The sequence below is a fragment of the Mastomys coucha genome, unplaced genomic scaffold (assembly GCF_008632895.1).
Source record: "Mastomys coucha isolate ucsf_1 unplaced genomic scaffold, UCSF_Mcou_1 pScaffold6, whole genome shotgun sequence".
Classification (NCBI taxonomy): Eukaryota; Metazoa; Chordata; class Mammalia; order Rodentia; family Muridae; genus Mastomys; species Mastomys coucha.
Genome location: NW_022196912.1, coordinates 67,862,801 through 67,887,696, shown reverse-complemented (window position 1 = coordinate 67,887,696; position 24,896 = coordinate 67,862,801). Strand labels below are relative to the sequence as shown.

Genomic DNA, 24,896 nt, shown 5'->3' with positions numbered 1-24,896 from the left:
CCTGAGTGCTCCAATCAAAGCATATCCTGGTAAAGTTCAGCATCCCAGCTATGCTTTGATTTGTTTCAGTCTTCTTATTAATGCAGTTCCATTTATTGCTATTGGTCTTGAAGATAAAGCTTTGTCCTTCTTTAGAATTACACCAAACAGGATGTGATAAAGGGAACTTTCTTGGAATTATGATGTCGGTGCGGCCTGTCATCACACTAGGGAGGGAAATGAGTTTGAGGACGGGGGGAGGGAATTCTAATAGACACCATGATACATACAACGAACACAAAGCTATCCTGAGAGAGACACTTGTCAGGCTAATCAGATCTTCCACAGCGAAGTAAAGGCAGGAAGGGTGGCTCTAACCTTGTAAAGATGCTGCTGCTGCTCCTCTGACATCATCAGGTCGTGGCTGTCTATCACAAGGGACTCCATGTCAATCAGCCAATCCCAGAGCTCCTGATATTCTGAATCAAAGTCCAGAAGCCTGAAGATAAGGCACACAAAAAAATGTATTATGCATAAATGCAGTGTAGTTGTTAAAATCTCATATTAGAATAATATATTCTTGAGAACCCGGGATGTTCCTAGGTGAATACCTATAACAGAAGGAGGAAAATCCTCTGTGTGGTTTCACAGAGGACAAAGCAGGAACTCAGGGCTGGGACAGAGCCACGTCCTAGGTTTTGAAAGCACAACATGTAATTCCTGTACTGCCTCCTGAGCCACCTCAGGGTGATCACCATCTACTATCCCTTTCTAAACAAAGAAACCATGACTAAGTCCTTGGAAGGAAGCACGCCCACCATCCCTGCCATCCCTTCACGGACTGAGAAGTGGAGGGCCGGCAATCTGCCAACATTTCCTAATCCCAGACTGGGGTAAAGGCAGCACTTTCAAAGCCCAAATTGCTTTCTCATTCTAGATGTGGCACCTCAGTGTTTATTACTAAATTATTTTCCAGATTTTCAACAATGATAAGATATGCTAACAAGTCCCAAACATTCTTTTCACCGGAAAATGACTCAATCACTCATCCATCCCTCTGCTGTCTACCCCGCCTATCTCTGCAAACATACATCCTACATTTATTGTCATGGATGAGTAGCTAGTGTTTCAACGTAACACTCAGAGATAGGCTTGAGTGACTCTGGTAAGCCAGTGAGAACCAGTGGCAGATCCAGTATTAGACAGGTGTTCCCCACAGACATGCAGGAAACAAAGGTAAGGACAGGAAGTCAAAACAATGAATCTTTGACTAGCCAGCGATCATTAAAATTCAAAGGAGTATCACTATGGTTTTCAACAAAATAAATCATTAGAATAAGGAGCTTAAAAGGATTAATGTGATTCTCTATTGAAAGCCTGGTGAATAAGTAAAGCCCAGATTCTTCTAAAACACTGTGATCAGAAAATGAAAGTGCAGGATGAAAACTATGACTTTGTCCTCCCACCTCCAAACCACCCCTAGGAGAAATGCTACAGTTGTGTCAAACTCACTGAGCCAGCGAGCGAGCGAGCAAGCGCAGAGTCCCAGTTTAGTGCTCATGGAGTAGTGACCCCAGCTGGGAATGTGGATTAGGCAATGGGGTATTTTATTACCACTGTGTTCTTGTCACTCTGTGTCAGACTGCTTTTCAGGAAAATGCATACTATATATTTAGTCTTAATAAATATGTCAAACGAGTTTAAGGTGGATCTGGGAGGGGGGAAAACTAGATCTGGAGCTGTCTATTTTGCTTTTTAGCATAATTACAAGGATCCTTGATTGTGGAACTGATTAGTAAGTGTTCACAAGATGCCAGAGGCATGGGTAGCTGAGACACACATGAACTTCAGCAGGTCTATGGTGGTCTGGGACAATGCTCTCAAACTCAATGGAGATATGGACACAGTTGAAGATTCTAGGAAAATGAATGTACTAACTCATACTCAGGGAGGAGGATGCAAATTAATATTCCTACTCAACAACAAGTCAACCACCATAGAAAGATAAATAAACCATCAGGATTTCAAAGTTAAGTCTGTGAATAATAAAGAATAACTACTAAGTCTATGGCCACTTCAAAATGTATTCTAAATTATGGCTACCATTTCCTTCCCCTAACACCTTCCAATATTTTACCAGTAAAATCAAGTAAAAGTAAAATATCACCCACAAAATTTGCAGAGTAGGATCCAGAGGGATATTAAAAGCAAGGGGAGGAAGAAGCGAATGGTCAGCCTGTCATTTAAGTGGACTTTGAGAACACAAACCAAGGAAAGACAGAAGGGGTGGGTAATCTGATGTATTTCTCCCTTCTCTTTTGGCCCAAGTCCTTGAGAGCAGGCATGTAAGTTAGGTTGAGGGGGAAGCTGAAGGCACAGAATCCTGAGCTCCACCTCCCCCTAGGAACTATGGAAGGAGCTTGTCTTACGAGGTGTACCTGCAATAAGCAGAAGTGTGCAGATGGAAGGCGATGATTAAGGCTTCTTTTGACACCCTGTTACCTAATCTCCTCCAAGAGAAGACTCTAAGATTTCTGAAAGTTTAATGGCTAAACTGGGCAGAGGTGTTTCCATGGCAACAAAGGCACAGTGAACCTAAGGACAGGGAGATGGGGAATCCAACATGTGATGCCAGGCTTCTTAGAAAACTGGTAGGATCCATGAGGGCAGAGATGGGGCTTAGTCAGCAAGAATTCCTCTATGGCCTGATCAAGCTGACAGAAAACAATAAGTAAAACAGCCACAGCTGTCCACAGGGAGCAGCTTGCCTGAGAATCCCGCTAGCCTGTACCCAAAGCCTGTGTTTAGCCACTGCATTCAAGAATCACAAGGTCATGTAAACCTTCATTTGCTCAGCTGTCATTTTGGAGAAAAGGATGGAAGAGAACAGGAGATCTGAAAACCTGGGCATCCACTAAGACATTACTCCCCAACTGAAGCAGAAGCCAGGGAGGAGTTTTCTTAATCTTGGTAGTTAGGTTGAGGTAAAAGGAAATCTCACAATAATTTTAATTTGCACTTTGCAGGGAGTTACTGAGTTAAGTTTTACCCCCCTTCAATGTATTTTAAGGAAACATTTGTTAAACCATTGCATATAATTAATACTCAATTGATTAGACACCTTCTTATTCCTTTCATCCATTTTTCTACACAAAAATTAATGAAAATTTATGAATGAGAGAATTATTAATGACTAGTCTTGAAATAAATGTAGACGATAGGCAAGATCATAGGAGGCTTTGAAACGTGGAAACTTATCCACTGGCTTTTACTAGGCTTGCCAAACTCTTTCTTCCTTAGTCACCCTATCAAGGGCCTTAGAACAAGCTCTCTATTGCTACTGCACACAGCTTTGAGATGGTAGTCCACACCTGAGCATGAGGGACAAGCCTTACAGAAAGGTTGATATTGCATTTGCAAAATCTATTTCACAAGTAATTTTGTAAATGCCTTGGTAACATAGTTTGTTCTTTGGTGTAGAGTTAGCACCAATGTTTTGAGGAAAAAAAAAATACCACAAAGTCCTACCTAATACAGAAAACAAGAAAGGTTCTTTTTTTTTTTTTTCGTTTTTGTTTTTTTTGTTTGTTTGTTTGGTTGGTTGGGTTTTTTTGTTTTTTTTTGAAACCAGAATATTTATTTTATGACTGATTGAAATCCTCAAGATAAACTAGATGCTGCAACAGCTGACCTCTTGGGTTTGCAAGAAAGGTTCTTAAAACGGCATGTATGCCTGATAATACTGGCCATGTGTTAATTTGTAGATTTATGGGAAAACCTTAGATTTTTTTTTTTCAAATTTAGTGTAATCAAGTAAATAACATTGTAGCAAATCAGAAATTGCTGAATTTCTTTGTTGATTCTTAGGAAACATTCAGAAATGTCTACAGTTTTATGTGAACACTATCCCAGGAAACCTTGTCGCATAGAAGTCATTAAAACTTTCTTATTTTCTTATTTTTCTTATTTTCTAAAATTTTCTTATTTTTACATTACTTTCAAATATATATGTTTTCAACAGATTTGATTAATCTTAAACAGTAATATATTTTAAGTAGTGTGTCAGCTACAGTGTGGTATACAGAAAGGTCTCATTTCATGACTTCCTCCTTGATCAGCTGAATTCACAACTAGCTTCTTTTGTTGACTTTCTAGCAAAATTGCCCAGGTTTCTCCTTCTAAAGAGGAAGGGGTATCTCATGGTATGGTTAAGTGGCAGGAAATTTTATAAGGAATCACATTCCTATGAGTACACATGAATACTCTTTTAGAGAGGCTTTTGTCACAAAATTTTATTGGTAATTATCGAGGTTATTCGTCTCCTTGATTATATGTTATATGATGGGAGCAGCGCGCATGTCTGTGAGAGTGCGCATGCATGTGGGGACAAGTGCACGGGTGCCAGTGCCCAGTCTCATGATCGAAGGCAGTGCTCTGCAGGAGTCTTTGGTTTATTTTTTCCTCTTCTTACAATTTTGAATTTTTTTTAAATTTTGGAAAATAGTTGTTTTTCATTAAAGATATCTGTTGATGCTGAGATGAAAAACATAGTTTGAATTTAACAACTAACAAATGCATTTTAAATGTCTCTACTTTTGTTTATAAAGTGGTAAATATCCAGATATAAAACTACAAGAGCAAATGCTCTTTTAGAATCTCTTTTACATTTTTAATTATTTATTTTAATTTTAAGACTATAATATAATTGCAACATTTCTCCTTCTTTCTCCTCCCTATAAACCCTCATTGACCTGACTTTACTAAGTCAGCTAGGCTGTCTCCAGTAAGTCCCAAGAGGCCTCCTATGTCTGCCTCTCTAGTGCTAGGGTCATAAGCAAACTAACCCACACTGCCTTCTTATCTAATATCTGGGCACTGAATCTGGGTGCTCATTGGTAGGCAGGTATGAACTCTTCCCCTAGCTCACCTCCTAGGTTTCTAAACAATCTTAAAACATATCTGCCTTCTAGTCTAAGACTGTTACATGCTCTGTAAAAATGTTATGACATTGATATTCACATTATGATATATAAAAGTAAACAAAGTGACCATATCACCTAAGTATTCCTTGACGTACTTTCTTTACATTTTCATATACCTATATGAAATTTGTTCACAATAAAAAAGAAAACAGTAGTGGTTGTTTTGCAGTGCCAGGGACCCAACTGATGTGTGGTCACGAATACCAAGCAAAGGTCCCTCCGTTGTCTTATCCCTGGGTCTTAAGAGTTGGACATTCTGTTCTAAACATAATATTTCCATTTTAAGAGGTTTAAATGTTTAATCACGGGAATAAACAGTCTTGTAACTTAAAGTCAATTTTTGCTAGACAAATGTAGAATCAGGAATGTGTTCAGTTGTTAGTTATATAGTGATTTGAATAAGAATGGCCTCCATTCGCTCATATATTTGAATGCTTAGTCACCAGGGAGTGACTATTTGAAAGGATTAGGGCGTGTGGTCCTATGTTAGAGGAAGTGTATCACTGGGAATGGACTTTGAAGTTTCAAAAGCCCATGCTAAATTCAGGGAAGCTTCCTCTCTCTGCCTGCAGATCAGGATGAACCTCTCAATTATTTTCTCCAGCTTTTCCAAGCCTGCTGCCGGGCTTCCCACCATGACGACAATGGACTAAACCTCTGAAACTGTAAGCCAGCCCCAATTAAATGCTTTCTTTTATTCCATTTGCCTTGGTCATGGCGTCTCTTCACAGCAATAGAACAATGACTAGGACAGTTGGAGAACCTAACACAAACAGATAAACAGAGAGAAGAGGCGAGACCTTGAGAAATGTACAAATGTTTCTTCAGTGTTTATTCCTGTTTGGGTTTAATAATTACAGCTGATTACCAAAATGATTTTCAAGTGCATTCAACTCTGCCTATGGATTCCATGTCTTTTTTTATCCAAAAAAAAAAAAAAGAAAAAAGAAAGGAAGGAAGGAAGGGAGAAAAGAAGGAAGGAAGGAAGGAAGGAAGGAAGAAAGAAAGAAAGAAAGAAAGAAAGAAAGAAAGAAAGAAAGAAAGAAAGAAAGAAAGAAAGAAAAGAAAAGAGAAAAGAGAAGAAAGACAGACAGACTACCAAATTGATCTGGTGGACTTGGCACGTCCCCTGTAGATAGAATGGCAGTGTATATTTGTGAGGCTAGCATAGTTTCAGAAATACTGTTTTCTTGAACCCCTGATGGGAATTCTGTTTGACTGGCTAAGTGTTTAATACACAAATGCATTCAGCCTTTGGTATTTAAAGTGGGCATCATTAACTCAACATTTCAACTTAAACTTTGCTTTAACGATACAGTTTCACCCAAGTGAAATCAATGGGAGGTGTGTGTGTGAATATATGAGGCCTTAACTTGGCCAACTGAGGAATTTTGATTAAAACAGACAACCAAATTAAGAAATCATCATATTAGAATGATTATAGGTTGAAGAGAAATATTTGTTGTTTTTCTACCTTTAGCTGAGTAGTATATGTTCATATATATGTATTTTATTCCTATACATACACATATCTTTTTTATATTTAATGGTTAATTTGCACTAACAAATGTCTAAAAACACCCTCCTGCCTATACTAAAAGTTTTATTAAGTAACCCAAGTTTCCTAACGTCTTCAGCATATTGATTCTTTCCCCAGATATTCACTAAGTATTCATTGTTCACATTACTTGAACAGAGACATTTGCCCCTGGTTTTTAAAAAAGGCATAAAAAGAAGTGGTAAGAAAATCTTACAAAGATATAAGTAATTTACTGAAGGAAGATACTAATAGCCCAGGATCTCCCACAAGTCTCTGCTCCATACAGAAGAAGCACAGAAGTGGCCATAACAGTGGCATCTACCCCAATCATAATATCATTACAGAATCAAATTTAGCTTTCCAGGTGTGGAACCTGATAGGCACAGTTGCATATAGAATCCCTTTTCTCTAAAAATATTAAAGTATGGACAATAATTTACTATTTTGAATGAAAATTCCTGAGCAATTTCCTCAGGAGACAAGAAGCCTGATTTTGCCATTGATAAATAAAAAAAGAATATGGAGTTTTTTCCAGCAGCGGTAATTCCCTCTTTCTCTCTCTCTCTCTCTCTCTCTCTCTCTCTCTCTCTCTCTCTCTCTCTCTCTCTCTCTCTCTCTCTCTCTCTCTCTCTCTCTCTCAAAAATACATACATAAAAATATCTAAGAAAAGTAAATTCAAGACTAGAAACTTGTTTATAATTGGTCTTCCTTTCTCATAGATCACCTGTTCACAAATGTCTATCACTAAAATTACAGATATAATCCATATATTTAGAAATGCCCACCTATAATTCTCTGAGTGTTCTTTCTATCTTTTTCAGGATTCTGTAGGGCGGAGAGGAAGCCAAACTCTTGATAAAATTTTCAGATAAGTCACCAAACTAAAATATTTCCTAAAGAATTTTAGAATAAATTTGGGGAAACAAAGGAAGAACCTATAATTCTGAAGACAAACCAAGAGACACCAGACAGGTTTTGTTGTTGTTGTTGTTGTTTTAGAAATGAGCCTTCCATAATTGTGTGCACTGATGAGGCTCAGGATCCAGGCCAGCTATATACATGCTGGTTGTGGCTTTTGGCCTTTTACTCACCTCTTAGTAAAAATGTCCACCATACTTTAGGTATCATTAGTTATCAAATGATAAATAGGAAATATTTACCTTTGAGTTCATGACATGAGTTAAACAACCTGTTGCCAAATCCTGGTAGCAAATGCTCTTTTAAGAGAATTTTGTTTCCATGGAGGCTGACCCTGTTCAAAAAGTGCTGTACTTAGGGTCTCAGTTGCTTATACCAACACTCATATCCTTAGGCATTATTGTGCAGTTTACATCCTAAAACTGCCTTAAGATTTGGTTCTCTTATAGAGATGTAACACAGAGGCCTTGTTTTCATTTAAGGAACTATAGGTGTTCTCAGTGACTAGAACACTTCTATAGTATGTGCAAGGACTTAGGTTTGATACCTGTGCTGTAAACAAACAGAATAGCCTATGGGAAAATTTGTTAGATACTTTCTCATTGCTGTGACATAAGAGAGGAAAGATTCACTTTCACCCAATGGTTCAGGGAATTTTACTCTGTCCTGGCAAGAGAAAGCATGGAGCAATGAATGAGTCCGTTGCGGTAGGGACATAGGATGGAATTCCTCACATGGACACTGGCCCAGGAAGTAAGGAATAAGTACAGAACTAATGGTGCATACGAGGCCCTTCCTCAGTGACCCGCCTCTGCTCAGGAGGTCTCTAAGTCTCAAGGTTTCCTCAGCTTCCCAAAACAGTGCCTCCAACTGGACACCAAATGTTCAAACACATGTCGAAGACATTTCACATTCAACTAACAAGGTGAAATTTATGTCAAATCTTAGTAAGAGATTGCTTCAAACTGATATAAATTATCTGTAAGATTATGCATTGATAGTGAAATGAAATTTTATTTTTTTTCTTTGGTGGATGGAATTCTTGGTGCCAAACCACAGCCATTGTTGAAGGTATGCATAAAATATTCCCTTCTAATTTTTCTTATAATTATTTTATTTTTGCCTAAGTTATTCTAATGGAGTTTTTTGTCTTATTATCAATAATTTTATAACATGATTGAAATCCTTTGAGGAAGAAGATGGAAGAAGGATCAAAGATAGTTGGGGTAAGAACATTACAAGAAAATTACCTAAGTCTCTACATTTAATGAATTTACATATACAAAGAACATAGACTTGTGGTACCAAGTGAGTATGTTTCTTTTGGCTAGCGTTTTCTGTAGGTTTTAGCACCCGAAGTCCTATTTTTATAATCTTCAGGGCTCTAGTGATCTTCTTGCTTTAGTCTCCTGGGTAGCTGGGTATAGCAGGCACACAACACTGAGCCTGGCTATTTTGCTTCTCTGACTACATTTTGCATTTTAATAATACTTGTCTTAGTCAGGGTTTCTATTCCTGCACAAACATCATGACCAAGAAGCAAGTTGAGGAGGAAAGGGTTTATTCAGCTTACTTCCACAATGCTGTTCATCACCAAAGGAAGTCAGGACTGGAACTCAAGCAGGTCAGGAAGCAGGAGTTGATGCAAAGGCCATGGAGTGATGTTCCTTACCGGCTTGCTTCCCCTGGCTTGCTCAGCCTGCTCTCTTATAGAACCCAAGACTTCCAGCCCAGGGATGGCACCACCCACAAGGGGCCCTACCCTCTTGATCACTAATTGAGAAAATGCCCCACAGCTGGACCTCATGGAGGCACTTCCCCAACTGAAGCTCCCTTCTCTGTGATAACCCCAGCCTGTGTCAAGTTGGCACACAAAACCAGCCAGTACAATACTTTTAGTCACTCTAGAAGAAGCCAAAAGGTCTGAAGCAAACACTGATCAGCTACTTATTATATTGGGATAGAGTAAGATTCAGAAGGAGTCGAAATGCAGGAAAGATTGATGGTTTATTGAGAATGCCTAGTGATTTAACTCATTTGTAAGGATAATTTCAATACCAGTACAGAGTACTTCATTTCTATGACTAGTGAATCACTAGTGGAAAACCCATAGAAAGCATGTTCCAAAAATAGTCATCAAGCACAAATTAAAAATGTCCTTTGTGTGTGTTTCGGAAGGCAGGGTGTTGAATGGAACACAATTGCATTCAACTGGATAGAAAGGTGTGGCCTATTGCTCAGTAGACACCCAGGAAGATCCCTGAGGCACTGCAATCCAGGGAGCTTATGTCTCTTCTCATGTGTTCAAAGCCACTTAGCAAATCTTATTGCTTAATTAATTTAGAGAAACAAACCTGGTCTCTAACCAAACAATATTTTAAATGGTGATTCATTTCTTTTCACTTGTCAATATCAGTTCTCTTTGGGGATGTTGTATGTGTATTTTGTATTTGTTTTCACACTAACCAGGAGGTGTGTCTTTTCCTCATCTTTTCTATCACACTTTTAGCCCTTTGCCATTTCATTCAGGCCAGTGTGCAGGAATAATGTATATATGGTTAAATATAACTTTCTTAAGATAAAAATAAAATCAAAAATTTTTCTTAAAATTTTTATTTTTTCTTAAAATAAAAAATTCTTAAAAATAAGAAATTTTATGCTAAAATCTAGTATGATAAGAGAATGACATGTCTATTTTCTTCAATATAAGATACAACCCTTAACTACACTCCCCTCACTCCTACACCTCAGTTCCCAACAAGCATTGTTCAATTGCCCCCATCCTCAAGCAGGGGAAGCCTTATGCATGGATAAGAGCTGTCTTATAAAACCTCCCTTGGGAATCCTTCCTGACCAAGCAAGCCAAGCAAGCCAAGTTGGGAACCTTCTCTGTGTGCTTCTTCAGCATGAAATGATTTACAGCTATCTTCAGTGTACCCACTCTGCATACCACTCTCTAGTAACTGTGCCCCCCTTCCCACTCTCCCATTTACTACAATGTACACATCTTTACATGTAACCCAGGAGCTTGAGTTAACCTCCTTCTCAAATGTGTTTGTCCATTCTTTCAGAGTTCTGTCTTGTTTTCCAGAGTAAGGAACCATCAGTAATCTAGTGGCTGACTCTCTATACCTTTGCTCTCTCAGCTGGCTCCACATCAGTCTCAGCTACTTATTTATATGGGCACCTAGCACATGCCAGGCAGCATACCAGATTCAAGGAGACGTGCACTGAATGCATGGACACGGCTGGGCCCTCTGCATCCATCTCACCAGGTTTGAGAACCTCATTTCCCCTCTCCTACTGCACTGCTAAATACGGAGGCTACGATCTGACTTTGTAGGTGTTCAGCAAGCACTTTCAGATTACACTGAGAAATTCTCTCATCTCCAGGGCCCTCTCTGTTGTCTTCCCAGAGCTGCTCCTGGTCTCCTGAACACAGTTCAAACTGAGTTCTGCTGTCCAGGAGCCTGTCTCTAACCCTCCCATGTCTCTAACTTGATACTTTACTACTTTGGTTATAGATCTGCCTGTTCCTAAAACTAAACTGTTTTCAAGTATAAAGCTCATCCCACTCCCTCCCAGCCAATCTCAACTGTCACCACCCTAATGTGAATGGACAGAGAAAATGCTGCAACAATTGGGTATTAACTTTGATAATGCCACCCTAATAAACATCTTCTCGCCAAGCCAGAGAGAGTATAAACTCATTACAAAAGGAATATTTTTATTACATAAAATTTGTAGAAATTTAAGAGCACCATTCATTGTGGCAGTTGTGTTTTCTCTGAAGTATTCTTGTTACAACTATTTTAGTACACACCATCTGGGCATGCACAAAAGAATGGGGAGAAAACGAAAGTATAGAAGTTGGGTTACTGACTTAATGTCCTCTTTAACCTGTTGGTGATGTGCATTCATAATATAGACCCTGCAAAGTCCACACTAGTCCCACATTTGCTTATCAGAGACAATACTCATGCTATGTAATGGTTAGTGAAGTCTATCTAGCATTGGAATAAATAACTTTACAAGGCTGTGTCTCTAAGGCTTTTGAGTTACAGATTTGGCTGTGGGAGCAGGTCTTGAGGGCAAGGCACCTCAGATAACCTCACCCACGGGGATTTCTCAAACAGTGCTTTTCTGTGTGTCAACGGGGGCTACAAGGCAGTATAGGTTTCTGTTCTTGCTATTAAATAGCTGGCTTTCCTTCAGTGTGCTCTTAAATTTCTGCACAATGAAGAGCCTTCAGCACCCTAAGGAGCATAAACAAAGGCTATCAGGAAAGTTCACCTACTCCCACATCCCAGAACAATGCCTGTTGCTAACTAAGCAATTCCCAGGGTAGATTTATGATGTGTGGAGCCCAGAGTGAGGACACAGGTTGGGTCCTTGGAATCTGAGGTCAGAAGCACGTGGTGCTGCTCAGTCCCGAGGCTTTTAGAAAACATGACAATGTGACCTAAAGTCTGAGCTTGCATGCACACCAGAGACTGCTTAGGCATTTTGGAAACTTAAAGCACTTTAAGGCCTCAAAGCAGCTGATTGTTCATGCTCTAAGATTTAACCTTTTCCCTTCTCCACTGCTGCTGTTCTAACCCTCTAGTGAATAGAAAAATTCTGAGTCTACAGAATCCAGTAGCGCAAGTCAACTAAATATATAATATTTCTTGTGTGTAGAAAACCTCATATGGATTATTTGTTCTCATTTCTAAACAGTTATGTCTCTAATATTTATCTTATATTCTTATACCCTGTATTTTTGTATAATAGGACATAATCTCTAATCTATGGGCTAATTTAACCCTCAACTTTGTATGAGAGTTATAAGTCCATTACAAACCTAAGTACTTCAAAAGATAAATGCAAGCCAGGTGTAGTGATGTACACCTTTCATTCCAGAACTTGAGAGGCAGAGGCAGGTGGATCTCTGTGAGTTCAAGGCCAGCCTGGTCTATGTAGTGAGTTCCAAGATAAAGGTACACAGTGAAGCCATGTCTCAAAAAAGACAAAAAAAAAAAAATGCACTCAAGTACAAGAAAAAGCTTCTACTGCAGAATATTTTGGGGAATATTCTGGGCAGTGCTATTTGCACAGGTTTATATCATACTACAAACATGTAATGTAACCTCAGAGAATAATGTCTATCTTTTGTTGCCTAGCCTAAATATTAAAGTGAAAAAGATGACTACTTATTAAAATATGAAATAATTTAACTTCATCCTTACTTTTGCTCTTTAGTGATCATCTATTCAATATTAGAATTGAGTTAAAAAACAGAGAAATATATAAATGTACTTGGCAATGTCTGTACAGCTTTACAGACATTCAGAAATATCTGAATACATGGCAACTATTGAAGACTGTGGGTAGTTAATCGTATCTAATTGGAACCATATATCTCAGGCTGAATAAAATTACTCACGGATCACAAACGCTGTTACCTCCTTTCGAACAATATCGACATGACAGGGGTTAGTCCTTCCAGGCACAGTAGCATGTCACCTCATCACTCAGGATGTAGAGGTAGGAGAATTAGGAGTTTAAGGTTAGCCCCAACTAGTTACTGAGCTCAAGTCCAGTCTGAATTATATGAAACCCTGTCCAAAATATTTAAAATTAAGTCAAGAACTAGTCTATAATTTCAGCTGACTTGGTATGGAAGTAGGTGGCTGAACCATGGTCTCTAAACAATTACTAGATCTCAATCTTATGTTCTTCCAAGTTCTGATGAAGTTCAGGTGCTCAGAAATTCCATTAAACAGGCTTTAACATAAACAGTGATGGTAAGAGGGAGGAGGGATACAAATTTTGAAAATAATCTATGAAGAAAGAGCAATATTGTGGATAAAACACAGTCTCAAAAGCACTCCTAAATCACAAGGCTGTCTTTTTACAGACAGTAACACAAGTCAGACGTTTCGGCTTAGATGGTAGAAGCTGATAAAACCCACAGTCCTCAACTCCAGCACTTGAATGAGCTTTTCCTTGTCCAATAGCTGGGAAGGAAAGCTTGCCTAACACCTGTGGAAGGATTGTCGCTGAAAAAAATAGCTTAATGAGCCTAAAATGACAAAAAGAATAGTCCCCTACCCATTGCTTCCCACCGAATGTGCTTTCGACATGTCGGCAAACTCTTCTTTCCTCTTGCTCCCACTGGTATACTGCTCGCTGTACAGCTTGAGGGACATCTGCTCGACAGCGTCTCTCTGCGCTTCCAGGTAGCAGAGCTGAACCTCAACCTAGAGAGGGAAGCAGAGAAAAATTACTCAGAAGGAGTGCATTTCAAGTGAGGTGTAACAACTTAAAGAATTGTTCACATCATTATACTGCATGTGCAGGGTTGGATTTAATGGGATCAGCTGGGCATAGCACAGAATTACATTATAGATCTGAATCTTAGAAGTTCTTTCTTAAAATATGACCTGAATAAATGAACTCTCAGGAGACTCAGTAAATATCACAAACTATCCCCGAGATCATAACACGACACAATAAAACTTTACATAAAGATTCCGTGAAATTCCTTACTAATAGTCTTCCTCGTGTTGGCATGCATAGCCTTTTAAGAGAAGGCTCCTTCCAATTCATAACACTGGGATACTTCATGTATGGATATTTATTTCTTGTCTGAACGCCATTTTATTTTCTTCACTGGGGAGAAGTAAAAGGCCTACCATTAATTCTACTACATATTTAATAATGGTAATATTTACTGCATTTTTTTGCAATTTAATATTTAATGCATTTATTGCATTTTTTACTCTGTACTATTATCTTAATAATTTTAAATCATGAGTGTAGTGACTTTTTTACACGTTGACTTGAATTGTTACCTCTCATAAACACTTGGAGCCTCACTGCAAAAGAAACTTAGTAATTTCACTTAAGAAAGTAATTAATTTCAATCAATGCTCATTTTTTCTTTTTCTTCTTTTTTATTTTTAATTTATTATTATTATTATTATTATTAATAGTAGTAGTAGTAGTAGTAGTAGTAGTAGTAGTAGTATTTTGTCAACTAGAGGTTAAAGGTTGCTGAACTCTTTTTGCACAGAAACACGTGGGTAGGTGCTTTATTTATTGCCTCTGTCACGATCCTTGTGGCTTTGGGTTCCCTAGAACACAGCTGAGACTGGAAATGAGATCTCTTCAAGGGCTGAAATGAGATCTCTCCTGTGCTGGAGGGAGGAGGCAGGGTTGACTTCTCATGTGCTGATGACCAAGGCACTCTTGGATTTCGTTTAGTATGCTTCACAAAATCAAATACATCCATTAACAGTTCCAGTTCCGATCAATCTTAAAACTATTTCATAATCCCACTGTGTATTTTCCTAGAAAAGCAGGTGTGCTCAGCTGCTGTTCTTTGTTCTGTCAAAGAATTTAAGAACAAACTCCCAAATGCTACAACCTCCCTCCACCAGAAATCACGGGGCATAATGAGGAAGTTGACCTGGACTAGGTACTCTGTAGAAGACCCATTAGAATAACTCTGGGCCATTAGGAACACACTTGTGGAGGCTTCTGTCAACTTAAGTCATGTGCTGGGCCATGGCTCACTCTGCGCTGCAGTGATCTTACAGGTGTGTGCCACTGTTCACAAAAAGGCTCATAAAAAAGACAGAACAGGGACTTATCACCACTCAGAAAAATAGTCAGCCTTCATCCCTTAGTGGTCCACAGCCAACTCTGTGTACAGATAAAACTTCCTAACAACAGCAGTGTGTGAAAGAGTCCAGAAAACAACTCAGAATATAATTAGTCTCTTAAGTTCTTTCTTTTTTCAAAGATTTATTTATTTTTATGTCTATGAGTATAGACATTGCTCTCTTCAGACACACCAGAAGAGGGCATCAGATCCCATTACAGATGGTTGTGAGCCACCATGTGGTTGCTGGGAATTGAACTCAGAACCTCTGGGAGAGTAGTCAATGCTCTTAACCACTGAGCCATCTCTCCAGCCCCTTAAGTTCTTTCTTACATAGAAAATTCCCTTCACTACGAGCTGATGGCTGGACATCGCAGCTACTTTCTGCCCATCTCCATTTCTACTTCTGTTTTGAATTCATTCAGAATGTGCTTTAGAAAGTAGAATTGCATAGGGGTTTTTGTTGGTTTGTTTTGCTAAGATTGAGTGGCATTGCCATTCTAAACTCTTTTATAGAATTGTAGACTCTCCTAAGTTTTTTTCTACTGCTATACTTTAATCCAAACATAAACTTGAAGGAGACGGTTTTGAAGAAAATAACATTTTTTAAAGTCAGTGTCACTATTTCTCTGAATAAAAGAGTTTTAATTGTCATCTAGGGTAAACTGTGGGTACTTTAAAACTTCCCTGTATTTCACATATGGAAACTTAGCCTGATAGATAATAAAGATAAGCTAAAAATGGGATTGGAACTCTATTCTTAGTAGAAAAAACAAGACTTCAGTGGTGGGTGTGTCTCTTCATTTCCAGGTTGCAGAGATGTTGAGCAGATACAGTGAGTGAACTGGGCTAGAAAGAGATACTGGTGGGGCAATCAGAGGAAGATCTTGAATCTTGCAGGAATATTGTGATTTAAATACTAACTCAGAGGCAAAAGTTGAAATTAGAATGGAATGCGAATTCCAGGGCACAGAAGACACCATGAGAACAGGAAGCAGGCCCCTCCTCCCTCCAGCCTGGGCATAGCTCCTCAGGCAGTAAATCCTCTGGTGTTCTACCTCACTTCTTCTGCACTCGCTGATATACTGTTCCCCAGCTGATAGCATTGTGTCACAACTAAAGTCTTGGTGTGCCTGAACTTGAGCTAGGCTCTTCTCTTCATAGTCATAAGTTTTGCTTTAAGTGTCATCTAGATAGTAATTAATGCCTTCAGCCACCCCCCTCTGAGCTTCATATCAGTCACCTGACTGCATTCTCAAATTCTCTGAATGCTCAATTCTTCCCATACTTGGTCCTTCCTTGTTAAACACCTAAAGCTAAGAGATGACCTTGACTGCTTGTCTTCGGTTCCTGTGAGTCAACCCTTATGATAGGGGTTCATCCTTCAGAGTGTATCTCCAGCCTCTCTGAGCCAGCTTGACGACGGCCTCCTTCAAGCCTTCATTGCGTCTTACTTATGTTATAACAATTATTAACCAGCGTTAATCTCCTGTCAATCACTTCTATCCCTCCAATTGTTTTCACTGACATTGTCAAGAGTGGTCCTTATAAAACATGAACTGGCTCACTCCTGGGCTCACTCAGACCGCAGAAATAAGCTTCTCTTTCAGGCTAAGCAATTTCTTGCCTAGGCTAGACCTTTGTCATTCTCCCTCTTAATGGCCATGGTCTTGCCTTCTTTAATTCTTAAAACATTCCAAATTTGGGGGATTTGTTGTCTTATGGTTTCCCATGTATTATTCCCTTTCTCTAGAACATTCTTTTGATAGCATTTTACCTTTCAGCTTGCCCCTGACATGCTGCTTCTCAGAGAATCCTTTCTCAATGGCACTGTTGAAATGTGCTTCCTTTATTTCAAAACCAGGTTACTGGCCTACACAACAACACATGCATACGTAAACTTCTGACTTTGGTGTTAGATATAGTTTCGCCTTGTCTTTGAATTTCAAATATTAGAAGTAGCTGTGTCTGCATCCTTGAAATTTTGCATTCTGAGCACCCTGCTAGTGTCTGGACCAAGACTAGCATTAGACAAGTAATTGTTGACGATGTGTGTTGTCCACCTACTCATTTATCACTTGTACATTTGCTGAAGGTTTATTAGAGCTGAGGAACTACAGCTGCTGTGGGTAGAAGGAAGACAAAACACATTCTCTTCCTCTGAGGGAGTACAGCATAGAAGGTAAAGGCCTGTGGCAAGCGACACTGTGATCAGAAATAAAACAACCACCTGAAGGCAGAGGAGAGGCAGTGCAGCCGACAGAGGTGGTGTCTGAGCCAGAACTGAGACGATACATAGTGAAGCCATCTCCAGAGGCAGAATAATTGATTTCTTTAAGGGTCCAAAGTCATGAGAGGACATAGTCCACTCAGAATGGTGACTAGAGCTTTAGTGCATGTGAATAAAGAGCTTACTATAAAGGGCTTACTGGGAGATGCAGGTTAGGGAATGCAAAACACTATTCTGAGCATAACAACGACTCAAGAAAGCCACATGTGATGGCTGTGGTCTTGTAGAATCCCTCCTTCTACCAGGATGGGCTTGTTACCTCATGGATAGCCCACCTATGCTTGCACAGCTCCTGCCACTTTGAGAGAAGCTCAGTGTGATAGCAGTGCTTTGTTGTCAACTTGACTGGATCTAAAACAAAACCCCAAAAGAGAGGGCATGCTTCTGAGGATTTTCTTTTGCTTATTAATTTGGAGCAGGAAGAGCCACTTCTATTCTCTACAAATTGGTTCATTTAAATGTATTGATTAAAAAATGTTTCCAAACTCTTAACATTTTTTGCATATGTTTTCAATATTTTACTTAAAATGAAATGTTTTCTAAAAATTTTAAGGAGCTAAATCAGATAAGAACCATGAAATAAGAAAAAAAAGATATTGAATACATGTTTGGTTTAAAAAAGAAAACAATAAAGTTTCTCATCTTAAGAAGATGAAAATATATTAGGAAGATTTTTATCTAAGGAAAATGATTATTCCAAACTAAAATGAAACAGATTGGGACAAAACCAAAGTTAAAGTATGTTACAACATTTTTTATGAAAGTTAAAAATAATGGGCTGGCGAGATGGCTCAGCGGGTAAGAGCACTGACTGCTCTTCCGAAGGTCCTGAGTTCAGATCCCAGCAACCACATGGTGGCTCACAACCACCTGTAATGAGATCGGACGCCCTCTTCTGGTATGTCTGAAGACAGCTACAGTGTATTACACTAAAGTGAGCAGAGCCAGAGTAAGAGGCCATCTGTACAGCTACAGTGTACTCATACATAAAAATAAATAAGTAAATAAATCTAATCTAATCTCTCATCAGAGAACTAAAACTTAACAGAATTGAAGATTATTAGAAGTCCTTGTCAGGTTTCAAGTATTATAACACAGATAAGTTTAACTACAATTCATCTTTCAGTATATAAAGAGATGGGCAAGCACAGAGAATACTATCTTCAATGTTTCCAAGGGAAGATGGTACAAGTAAAAGAATACTAAATACTACAAGAATAAGAATACTAAGAGCCACAGGGATTCTTCACAGGGATTAGCTGACCTTAATGATCAAAAGAAAAAAATGGCTAATTTTTTACTACATGCATGGCCTCAAAAACTCAGCAGGAAAGTATAGCCAAGTGGTGAGGAGGAAGAGGAGGAGGAGGAGGAGGAGGAGGAGGAGGAGGAGGAAGAGGATATATAATTGGTAATAATAAAAAAAGGGGACTAGCATAGCCTTTTTAAAAGGACAAACCATGATTCTGGTCTTAGAGGTCTCCCCATTAAATTCTAAGTGTGAGCCAGTGCCATGCCAGGAAGGACAAATCACAGCCTCACTAACAATACAGAGCTACCCTAAGCTTATTAGTGGCTAGCACCTCAGCTGCAGTTAGATTTGATTCCCTGTTTTCCTTCAGACACTGCTTGCATAACACACACTTAGTAAGGATAACCTCATGCTGTTTTCCTTTAAATTTATTCCCTCTTGTAAATTATTCTTTTATGTTTTGCCATAGCATTAGTATTAACTATAAACATATACTTTTTATAGTACATGAGATTTCACTCCTAAACTCAAAAGTTAAGTTGATAAAAAAAAATTGCTGTACCTAAGACCTGGTGGCACTAAATGTTCAGACTAAAGGAACTTGCTCCACTGTAAGCAGGATGTAGTGGATATACCACAGTGGGACAATGTATCCTGGCTCTCTAAAATTTACATACCTAAATTAAATCTTTGTCAGGTTCTACCTTAAGTTTTTTTGTTTTTGTTTTTTTTTTTTTGGTTTTTCAAGACAGGGTTTCTGGCTGTCCTGGAACTCACTCTGTAGACCACACTGGCCTCAAACTCAGAAATTCACCTGCCTCTGCCTCCCAAGTGCTGGGATTAAAGGTGTGCGCCACCACCACCCGGCCTACTTTAAGTTTTAACAACTTACTAACATCATGGGTCATCATCAGACACTTCATGATTGAGATGCCCTACTATTTTGGGTGCTAATCTTGGTCAGAATAATCTATTACAGGCTTGATTCCTTGCACAAGCTTTGATGTCTTGAGTAATTATATCATCTCTTCCAAGTCCCTTCCAAATGTTGGCCCTCCAGTCTCTAAGCTCAGACCTTCTCATGTGTCCTCAGACCCGGGTGGCTGAAGCTCTTGATCCATTAGTAAGTAGGGTCTTAGACCTCACATTGCATGGAAGTGGCTACAGATGGTTTTCAGCCTTCTGTAACCCTCAAGATTAGGGGACCAAAGTCTCAGGAGGGGAAACTAAGGCACGCTATGACAAATATGGAAATATTTTTAAGATTTTGTTTTTATTTATTTTATCTGTATGAGTATGCTGTTGCTGTCTTCAGACACACCCGAAGAGGGCATCTGATCCCATTACAGATGGTTGTGAGCCACCATGTCGTTGCTGGGAACTGAAATCAGGACCTCTGGAAGAGTAGTCAATGCTCTATACAGGAATCTGGTTAAAGCTCCCAGCCGATTGACAAGCAAGATTCCAGCACAATAACAGAGATAGAATTCTTATCATATGTAGATATTTTATATTAGAATAACAATGAGCCAAGCTTAGAGCCTGAGATAGTTACCAATATTAACAGTAAAGGCAGCTCCTATATGCTTGTGATCTAGAGTTTTACCTTATCAATTATAATTTTATTAGGTGCCTCGTGCTGGCTAGATTAAGCCAACTTGGCATGTTATAGAGGCATTTGTAAAGAAGGAACCTTATTAAGAAAGTGCACAGGCTTGTGGGCAAACCTGTGGTGCATTTTCTTTGTTTGGGAGTTTTGTTTTGTTTTTTGTTGTTGTTGTTGTTTTTGTTTTTGTTTGTTTCATGTTGTCGTTTTTTTTGTTTTGTTTTTCAAGACAGGGTTTCTCTGTATAGCCCTGGCTATCCTGGAACTCACTCTGTAGACCAGGCTGGCCTTGAACTCAGAAATCTGCCTGCCTCTGCCTCCCAAGTGCTGGGATTAAAGGCTTGTGCCACCACCATCCAGCTTCTTTTTTTATTTCTTCTTTTATTTATTCATGTATATTGGGGAGTTCCCCCCCTTTTTTCCTTTTTGTTTTTATTCACATGGTTAGTGGTTCAAGATTTCTTACATAATAAACTTTAAAAACAATAAATTTTAAGTACAGAAATGGGCTCTGTCTAGACACTGATCCACACACCCTTGATCAGGTACATTCTGGCTGCACAGAAATCACACACTGCTGTTATATTACAAGAGAACCTACGTCACCCTTCCAGACAACACACATGCCTGAGTAAGACAGCAAAGCCTCTTTCACCCAGGAAGAAGAGGATCATGGGATTAAACATTTCTTTGGAACAATGTTCATTGATGGCCTTCAACAAATTCCTTCAACAAATGTATTTTTTTTTTAACTTTTATTGCATTATGATGAGAAAAGTTACATGATTTCAATTTATCTCTGATCCTGGGTGTGAACAAATGTATCTTGAATGTCCTGTCTATATAAGATATTGTACAAAATACAAATATAGGTTTGACATTGTGTATACCCTCAGGGAATATATAATCTACAACTAGAAAAAATTATGGTTCACAAGAAACAATCAAATATTCATTCAAGGATCAGACTAATAAAATTCTTCAAAAATGTGCCAAAGAAACAATTAGTACATTTTTTCAGCATGTTCTTTTTATCATTGGATTAAAAAAAATTAAAACTTTACACACACACATACACACAAACAAGAGGATCAGAGAGTTGGCTCAGTGGGTAAAGGCACTTGCCCAAGTTTGATGCCTGGAGTTTAGTCCTAGCCACATGATGGAAGGAGAGAATAAAATCTTAAAAGCTGTTATCTGAGCATTGCACACATATACACAGGAGAACAAAGGAAATGCAATGTGAAAAATGTCAAGTGAAAGTTTAAAATGTTCAACTATTCGAATAGTGTTTCTCAGTAAATATCATCGAATATACTGGTCTACTTTAAGTGTACAACAGTTTATATTGCTACTCCAGAAAACCTAGCCTTAGGGAGGGTTAGTGGTAGTTCTCATATCTTTATGTAAAAGACAGAGAAACAATACTTTAGATCTTTAGGTGATCATTTCTATTCTTATTGACTTGTTTACAAATCATTAAAAACATTCAGTATAATATTTAGAAAATTTAATTTTAAAGCTGTACTTTCAAGGAGACTTGTTAAATAGTAACAATCAAACAAAGTGGGAAAATTAATACTAGCACTATTTTCATGGTTTCTTTGGCATTTATATATAAAAAAATGCCTTTCCCCTCTGTTTTAATGACATATCAGGTGTTTATTAATCCAACAAAAAAACACCTCTACCTCCCAGACAAAAACCAACGTGACACACAATTGTGTCTGTAGGTCCTTCATCCATCGTTCAGGCTTTCCTTTTTGTAATGCAAGCAGTTAAACTCATTAAAAATTCAGCATTTTATGTCATGAGCTACGGTGGGGGAAGTGTGATTACAAGGTGTGGACTGGAGGGGATGATTAGAATTTTCGATGTGATGTTTCTCCATTACTGTTCCCTTAGCAGATCTCTGTGCTGTGACAGATGCACCAAGTCTGTGTTTATATTCTACAGCAGAAGCCTAATCCCTGCCTGCCACACCAACCTACAGAAAACTCTTTATTCTCCACCAGAAACTAAAACTTAAAAATGTACATTGCGAAGATTCAGTCAGGACTCCCTCAGCCTGCAGGTCCAGCAGCTCCTCCGCCTGTACTGCTATGCTGGCAAAGTACTTCAGTTCCATTGAATTTCTATAGAATAGTTGTCTTTAAATGGAGACAGTGGTGGGGGCTGGGGGAGAGGCAGGAGCCACAAGAATTACTTTACATACTAATAATAACAATTTAGTTATCAAAACAGAACCAAACAAGAGTGTCTTTATACTTTCTTCTGAAAACGCAGCCTCCTAGGGCTCCCATAATCAGGGTCTATAGTTCGCGAATGCGTGGGAGCACTCAGCTCAGAGCCTATATCCTCATTTCAAAGAGAATCATTCAAGCCGACATCCACCCTGTCAAGAATCTCGACTTTGAGCTGCTAATGTAGAATAAAAATCAATATAAATTTTGATCATTTGATGAATATTTACTTCTTTCTTTAGTGTTTGGGGATTTAGAATTGAAAAGTGCTGAATCAAGTCATTTTATTTTTTTGTGTTTGTGCCAACACCAATTTACTACCCTCCAGAAAGTTCCTGAACAAGATGTCTCAGGTGGCAGGCATGTTGGTTTTTCCTGTCAATCATAACAGTGTGTCACTAGGGGACCGTAACCATTTCCCTTTCATATGCCTGGTGTTCCAAAAGGGAACCTTTTGATTATTTCCCTGGAAAAGGTAAGCTTTCTCCTTATGCACATATCGTAAGCCTAGGTGTCTGTTGTGATTACAGTCAGCTAAGTCAAAATTGATATCATCTAGTAAAAGTTAAACACTTAATTTTAGGCTTCAAGGGTTATATACAATAAATAGAATTTACAAATGGGTTTTCTCCTATGTAACAGTCAGCACCCTGCCTACGACAAAGAGCTTTTGTAGAGCTTCCACCTTTCTCTATGCAAGAAGGCAAGTAACAAAACATCAATTGATTGCTATAATCACTAGAAGGCTTTGCAGTAAAAGACTTTATACTTTCATTATAAGTGAAAAACATACAAATAACATTAAGAAGCCTAGCAATTAAAATGTGCCTCTAGTACAAGTTTAGTTAGTTACACAAATGGAACAGCCTGACGCCCTTTTATTATGATGTATTGCTAGATATGTACACATATAATAATATTGCTAGATATGTACACAAACATATATTTAATGTTATAGGTAGAATGTTTCTATCCTGACAATAAAACACTAGCTGATAGTCTTTCCTGAGTTGAAAGAGACTAAATTTATTGTAAGCACCCAAAAGTTAAGTTATTCTAATTTATGAAAATACCTTGTATGAAATAAAACAGCAGAGGACATGGTATTAAGGAGACATTTTTGTTGGTTCCCTGTAAATTAAATAAAAAATAGCAGCAGCTGTGTTTCCCATGGATGGTGTAGCTTTAGACAATTGCTAGACATTATATAGACAGATGTTTTAAATAAAATAAGGTATTCAGTTTGCTAGATACCTTGCTAGATATGAAGGCAATTATAGGATATCTTTGTTAAATTACATTTTTCATTTTTGTGAGGAGAAAAAAAAAAGAATTGTCCTGGAAACAGTACCAACAGGAAATGATCCTATATCTAAACCAGCTGGATGCTGTAACTAATATAAATTTACTTGAAAATAAAAATGCTTCGTGTCTCTGGAGGCGTGCAGTAACATGCCATAAAAACAGACAAGAATATCAAGGTATTTAAAAGGAGAAAATACATTTCATCTAGAAATTATGTTGTGATATAGTCTGCTGATTAATGAGAAATAAATGGAGATGAAGAAAAAGGGACAAATGAAAAGCTACTTTCAAACTCACAATAGATATTTTATTTAAAGCTATATTTGTAGGGAATCTCCCTCTTTTTTTTTTTTAAGAAAACACCATTGTTCTTTATTATATTGATTGTTAATCATAATAACCCAAAGGCATGTACTTATGTTTAATTGGGAGATTCTAATGGAAGCAGAGAGTGCTTACTGAGTGAATTGAACCCTACATGCTACATAAAATTATTGTAGAAATCCACAAAGCCATATGTAACGGCCTGGACATGGAAACTCCTGACTACCCCGTTTACTCCCTTATCCTAACTCTTGTTAGCTACTTCACTGGGGAAAAAAAATCATCTCATGTGCTGACTCATAGTACAAAGGTATGGGCGTTAACATACTAACATGGAGTATCGATAGTTTCATATGTTTTAATTTTCTTCAGTTCATGATAAGACACAGAAGAACATTTTCCAAAGTATGGGTAGGAAGCTATTTTCAGGGTCACCAAGACAGCATGGTAGGTAAAGGTAAAGTAGTAAGGCTGACAGGCTGAGGTCAGTCCCCAGACACTCACGGGAGGAGACGAGACCTGATTCCTATACACATGCTCCTCTCTACAAATAAATAAGAAATTGAAATTTAAAAACTATTAAAAAAAAGTCTACTTGCACAAAAAGATGTGAGAAAGCCTAGAGAAGTACACCCACGTCTTGGGTGTTCACTCTTCTACATCTAAAACATATTGGGGTCGAGCTCTTTGGAGGTCAGGGCCTCAGACAGGAGGAGACTGTGAAAAGTCACGATTTCCCATGGGCTCCAAAGTCAGAAAAGATCACAGTTCTTCAGACACAGGCTTCCCCACTTTTTTTTTTTTTTTA

General features: G+C 38.4%; 1 protein-coding gene across 4 annotated transcripts in view; it reads right to left on the bottom strand.

Annotated features, from left to right (window-relative positions):
- Akap6 (A-kinase anchoring protein 6) overlaps positions 1 to 24,896 on the bottom strand; it is a 458,326-nt gene that overhangs the window by 136,348 nt on the left and 297,082 nt on the right. For all 4 annotated transcript variants that reach the window (XM_031356459.1, XM_031356461.1, XM_031356460.1 and 1 more), the window contains exons 8-9: positions 13,514 to 13,662; positions 358 to 478 (exon numbers count right to left, since the gene is read on the bottom strand). In XM_031356459.1, the coding sequence (XP_031212319.1) occupies positions 358 to 478; positions 13,514 to 13,662 (270 nt within the window). The remainder of the gene's footprint in view (positions 1 to 357; positions 479 to 13,513; positions 13,663 to 24,896) is intronic.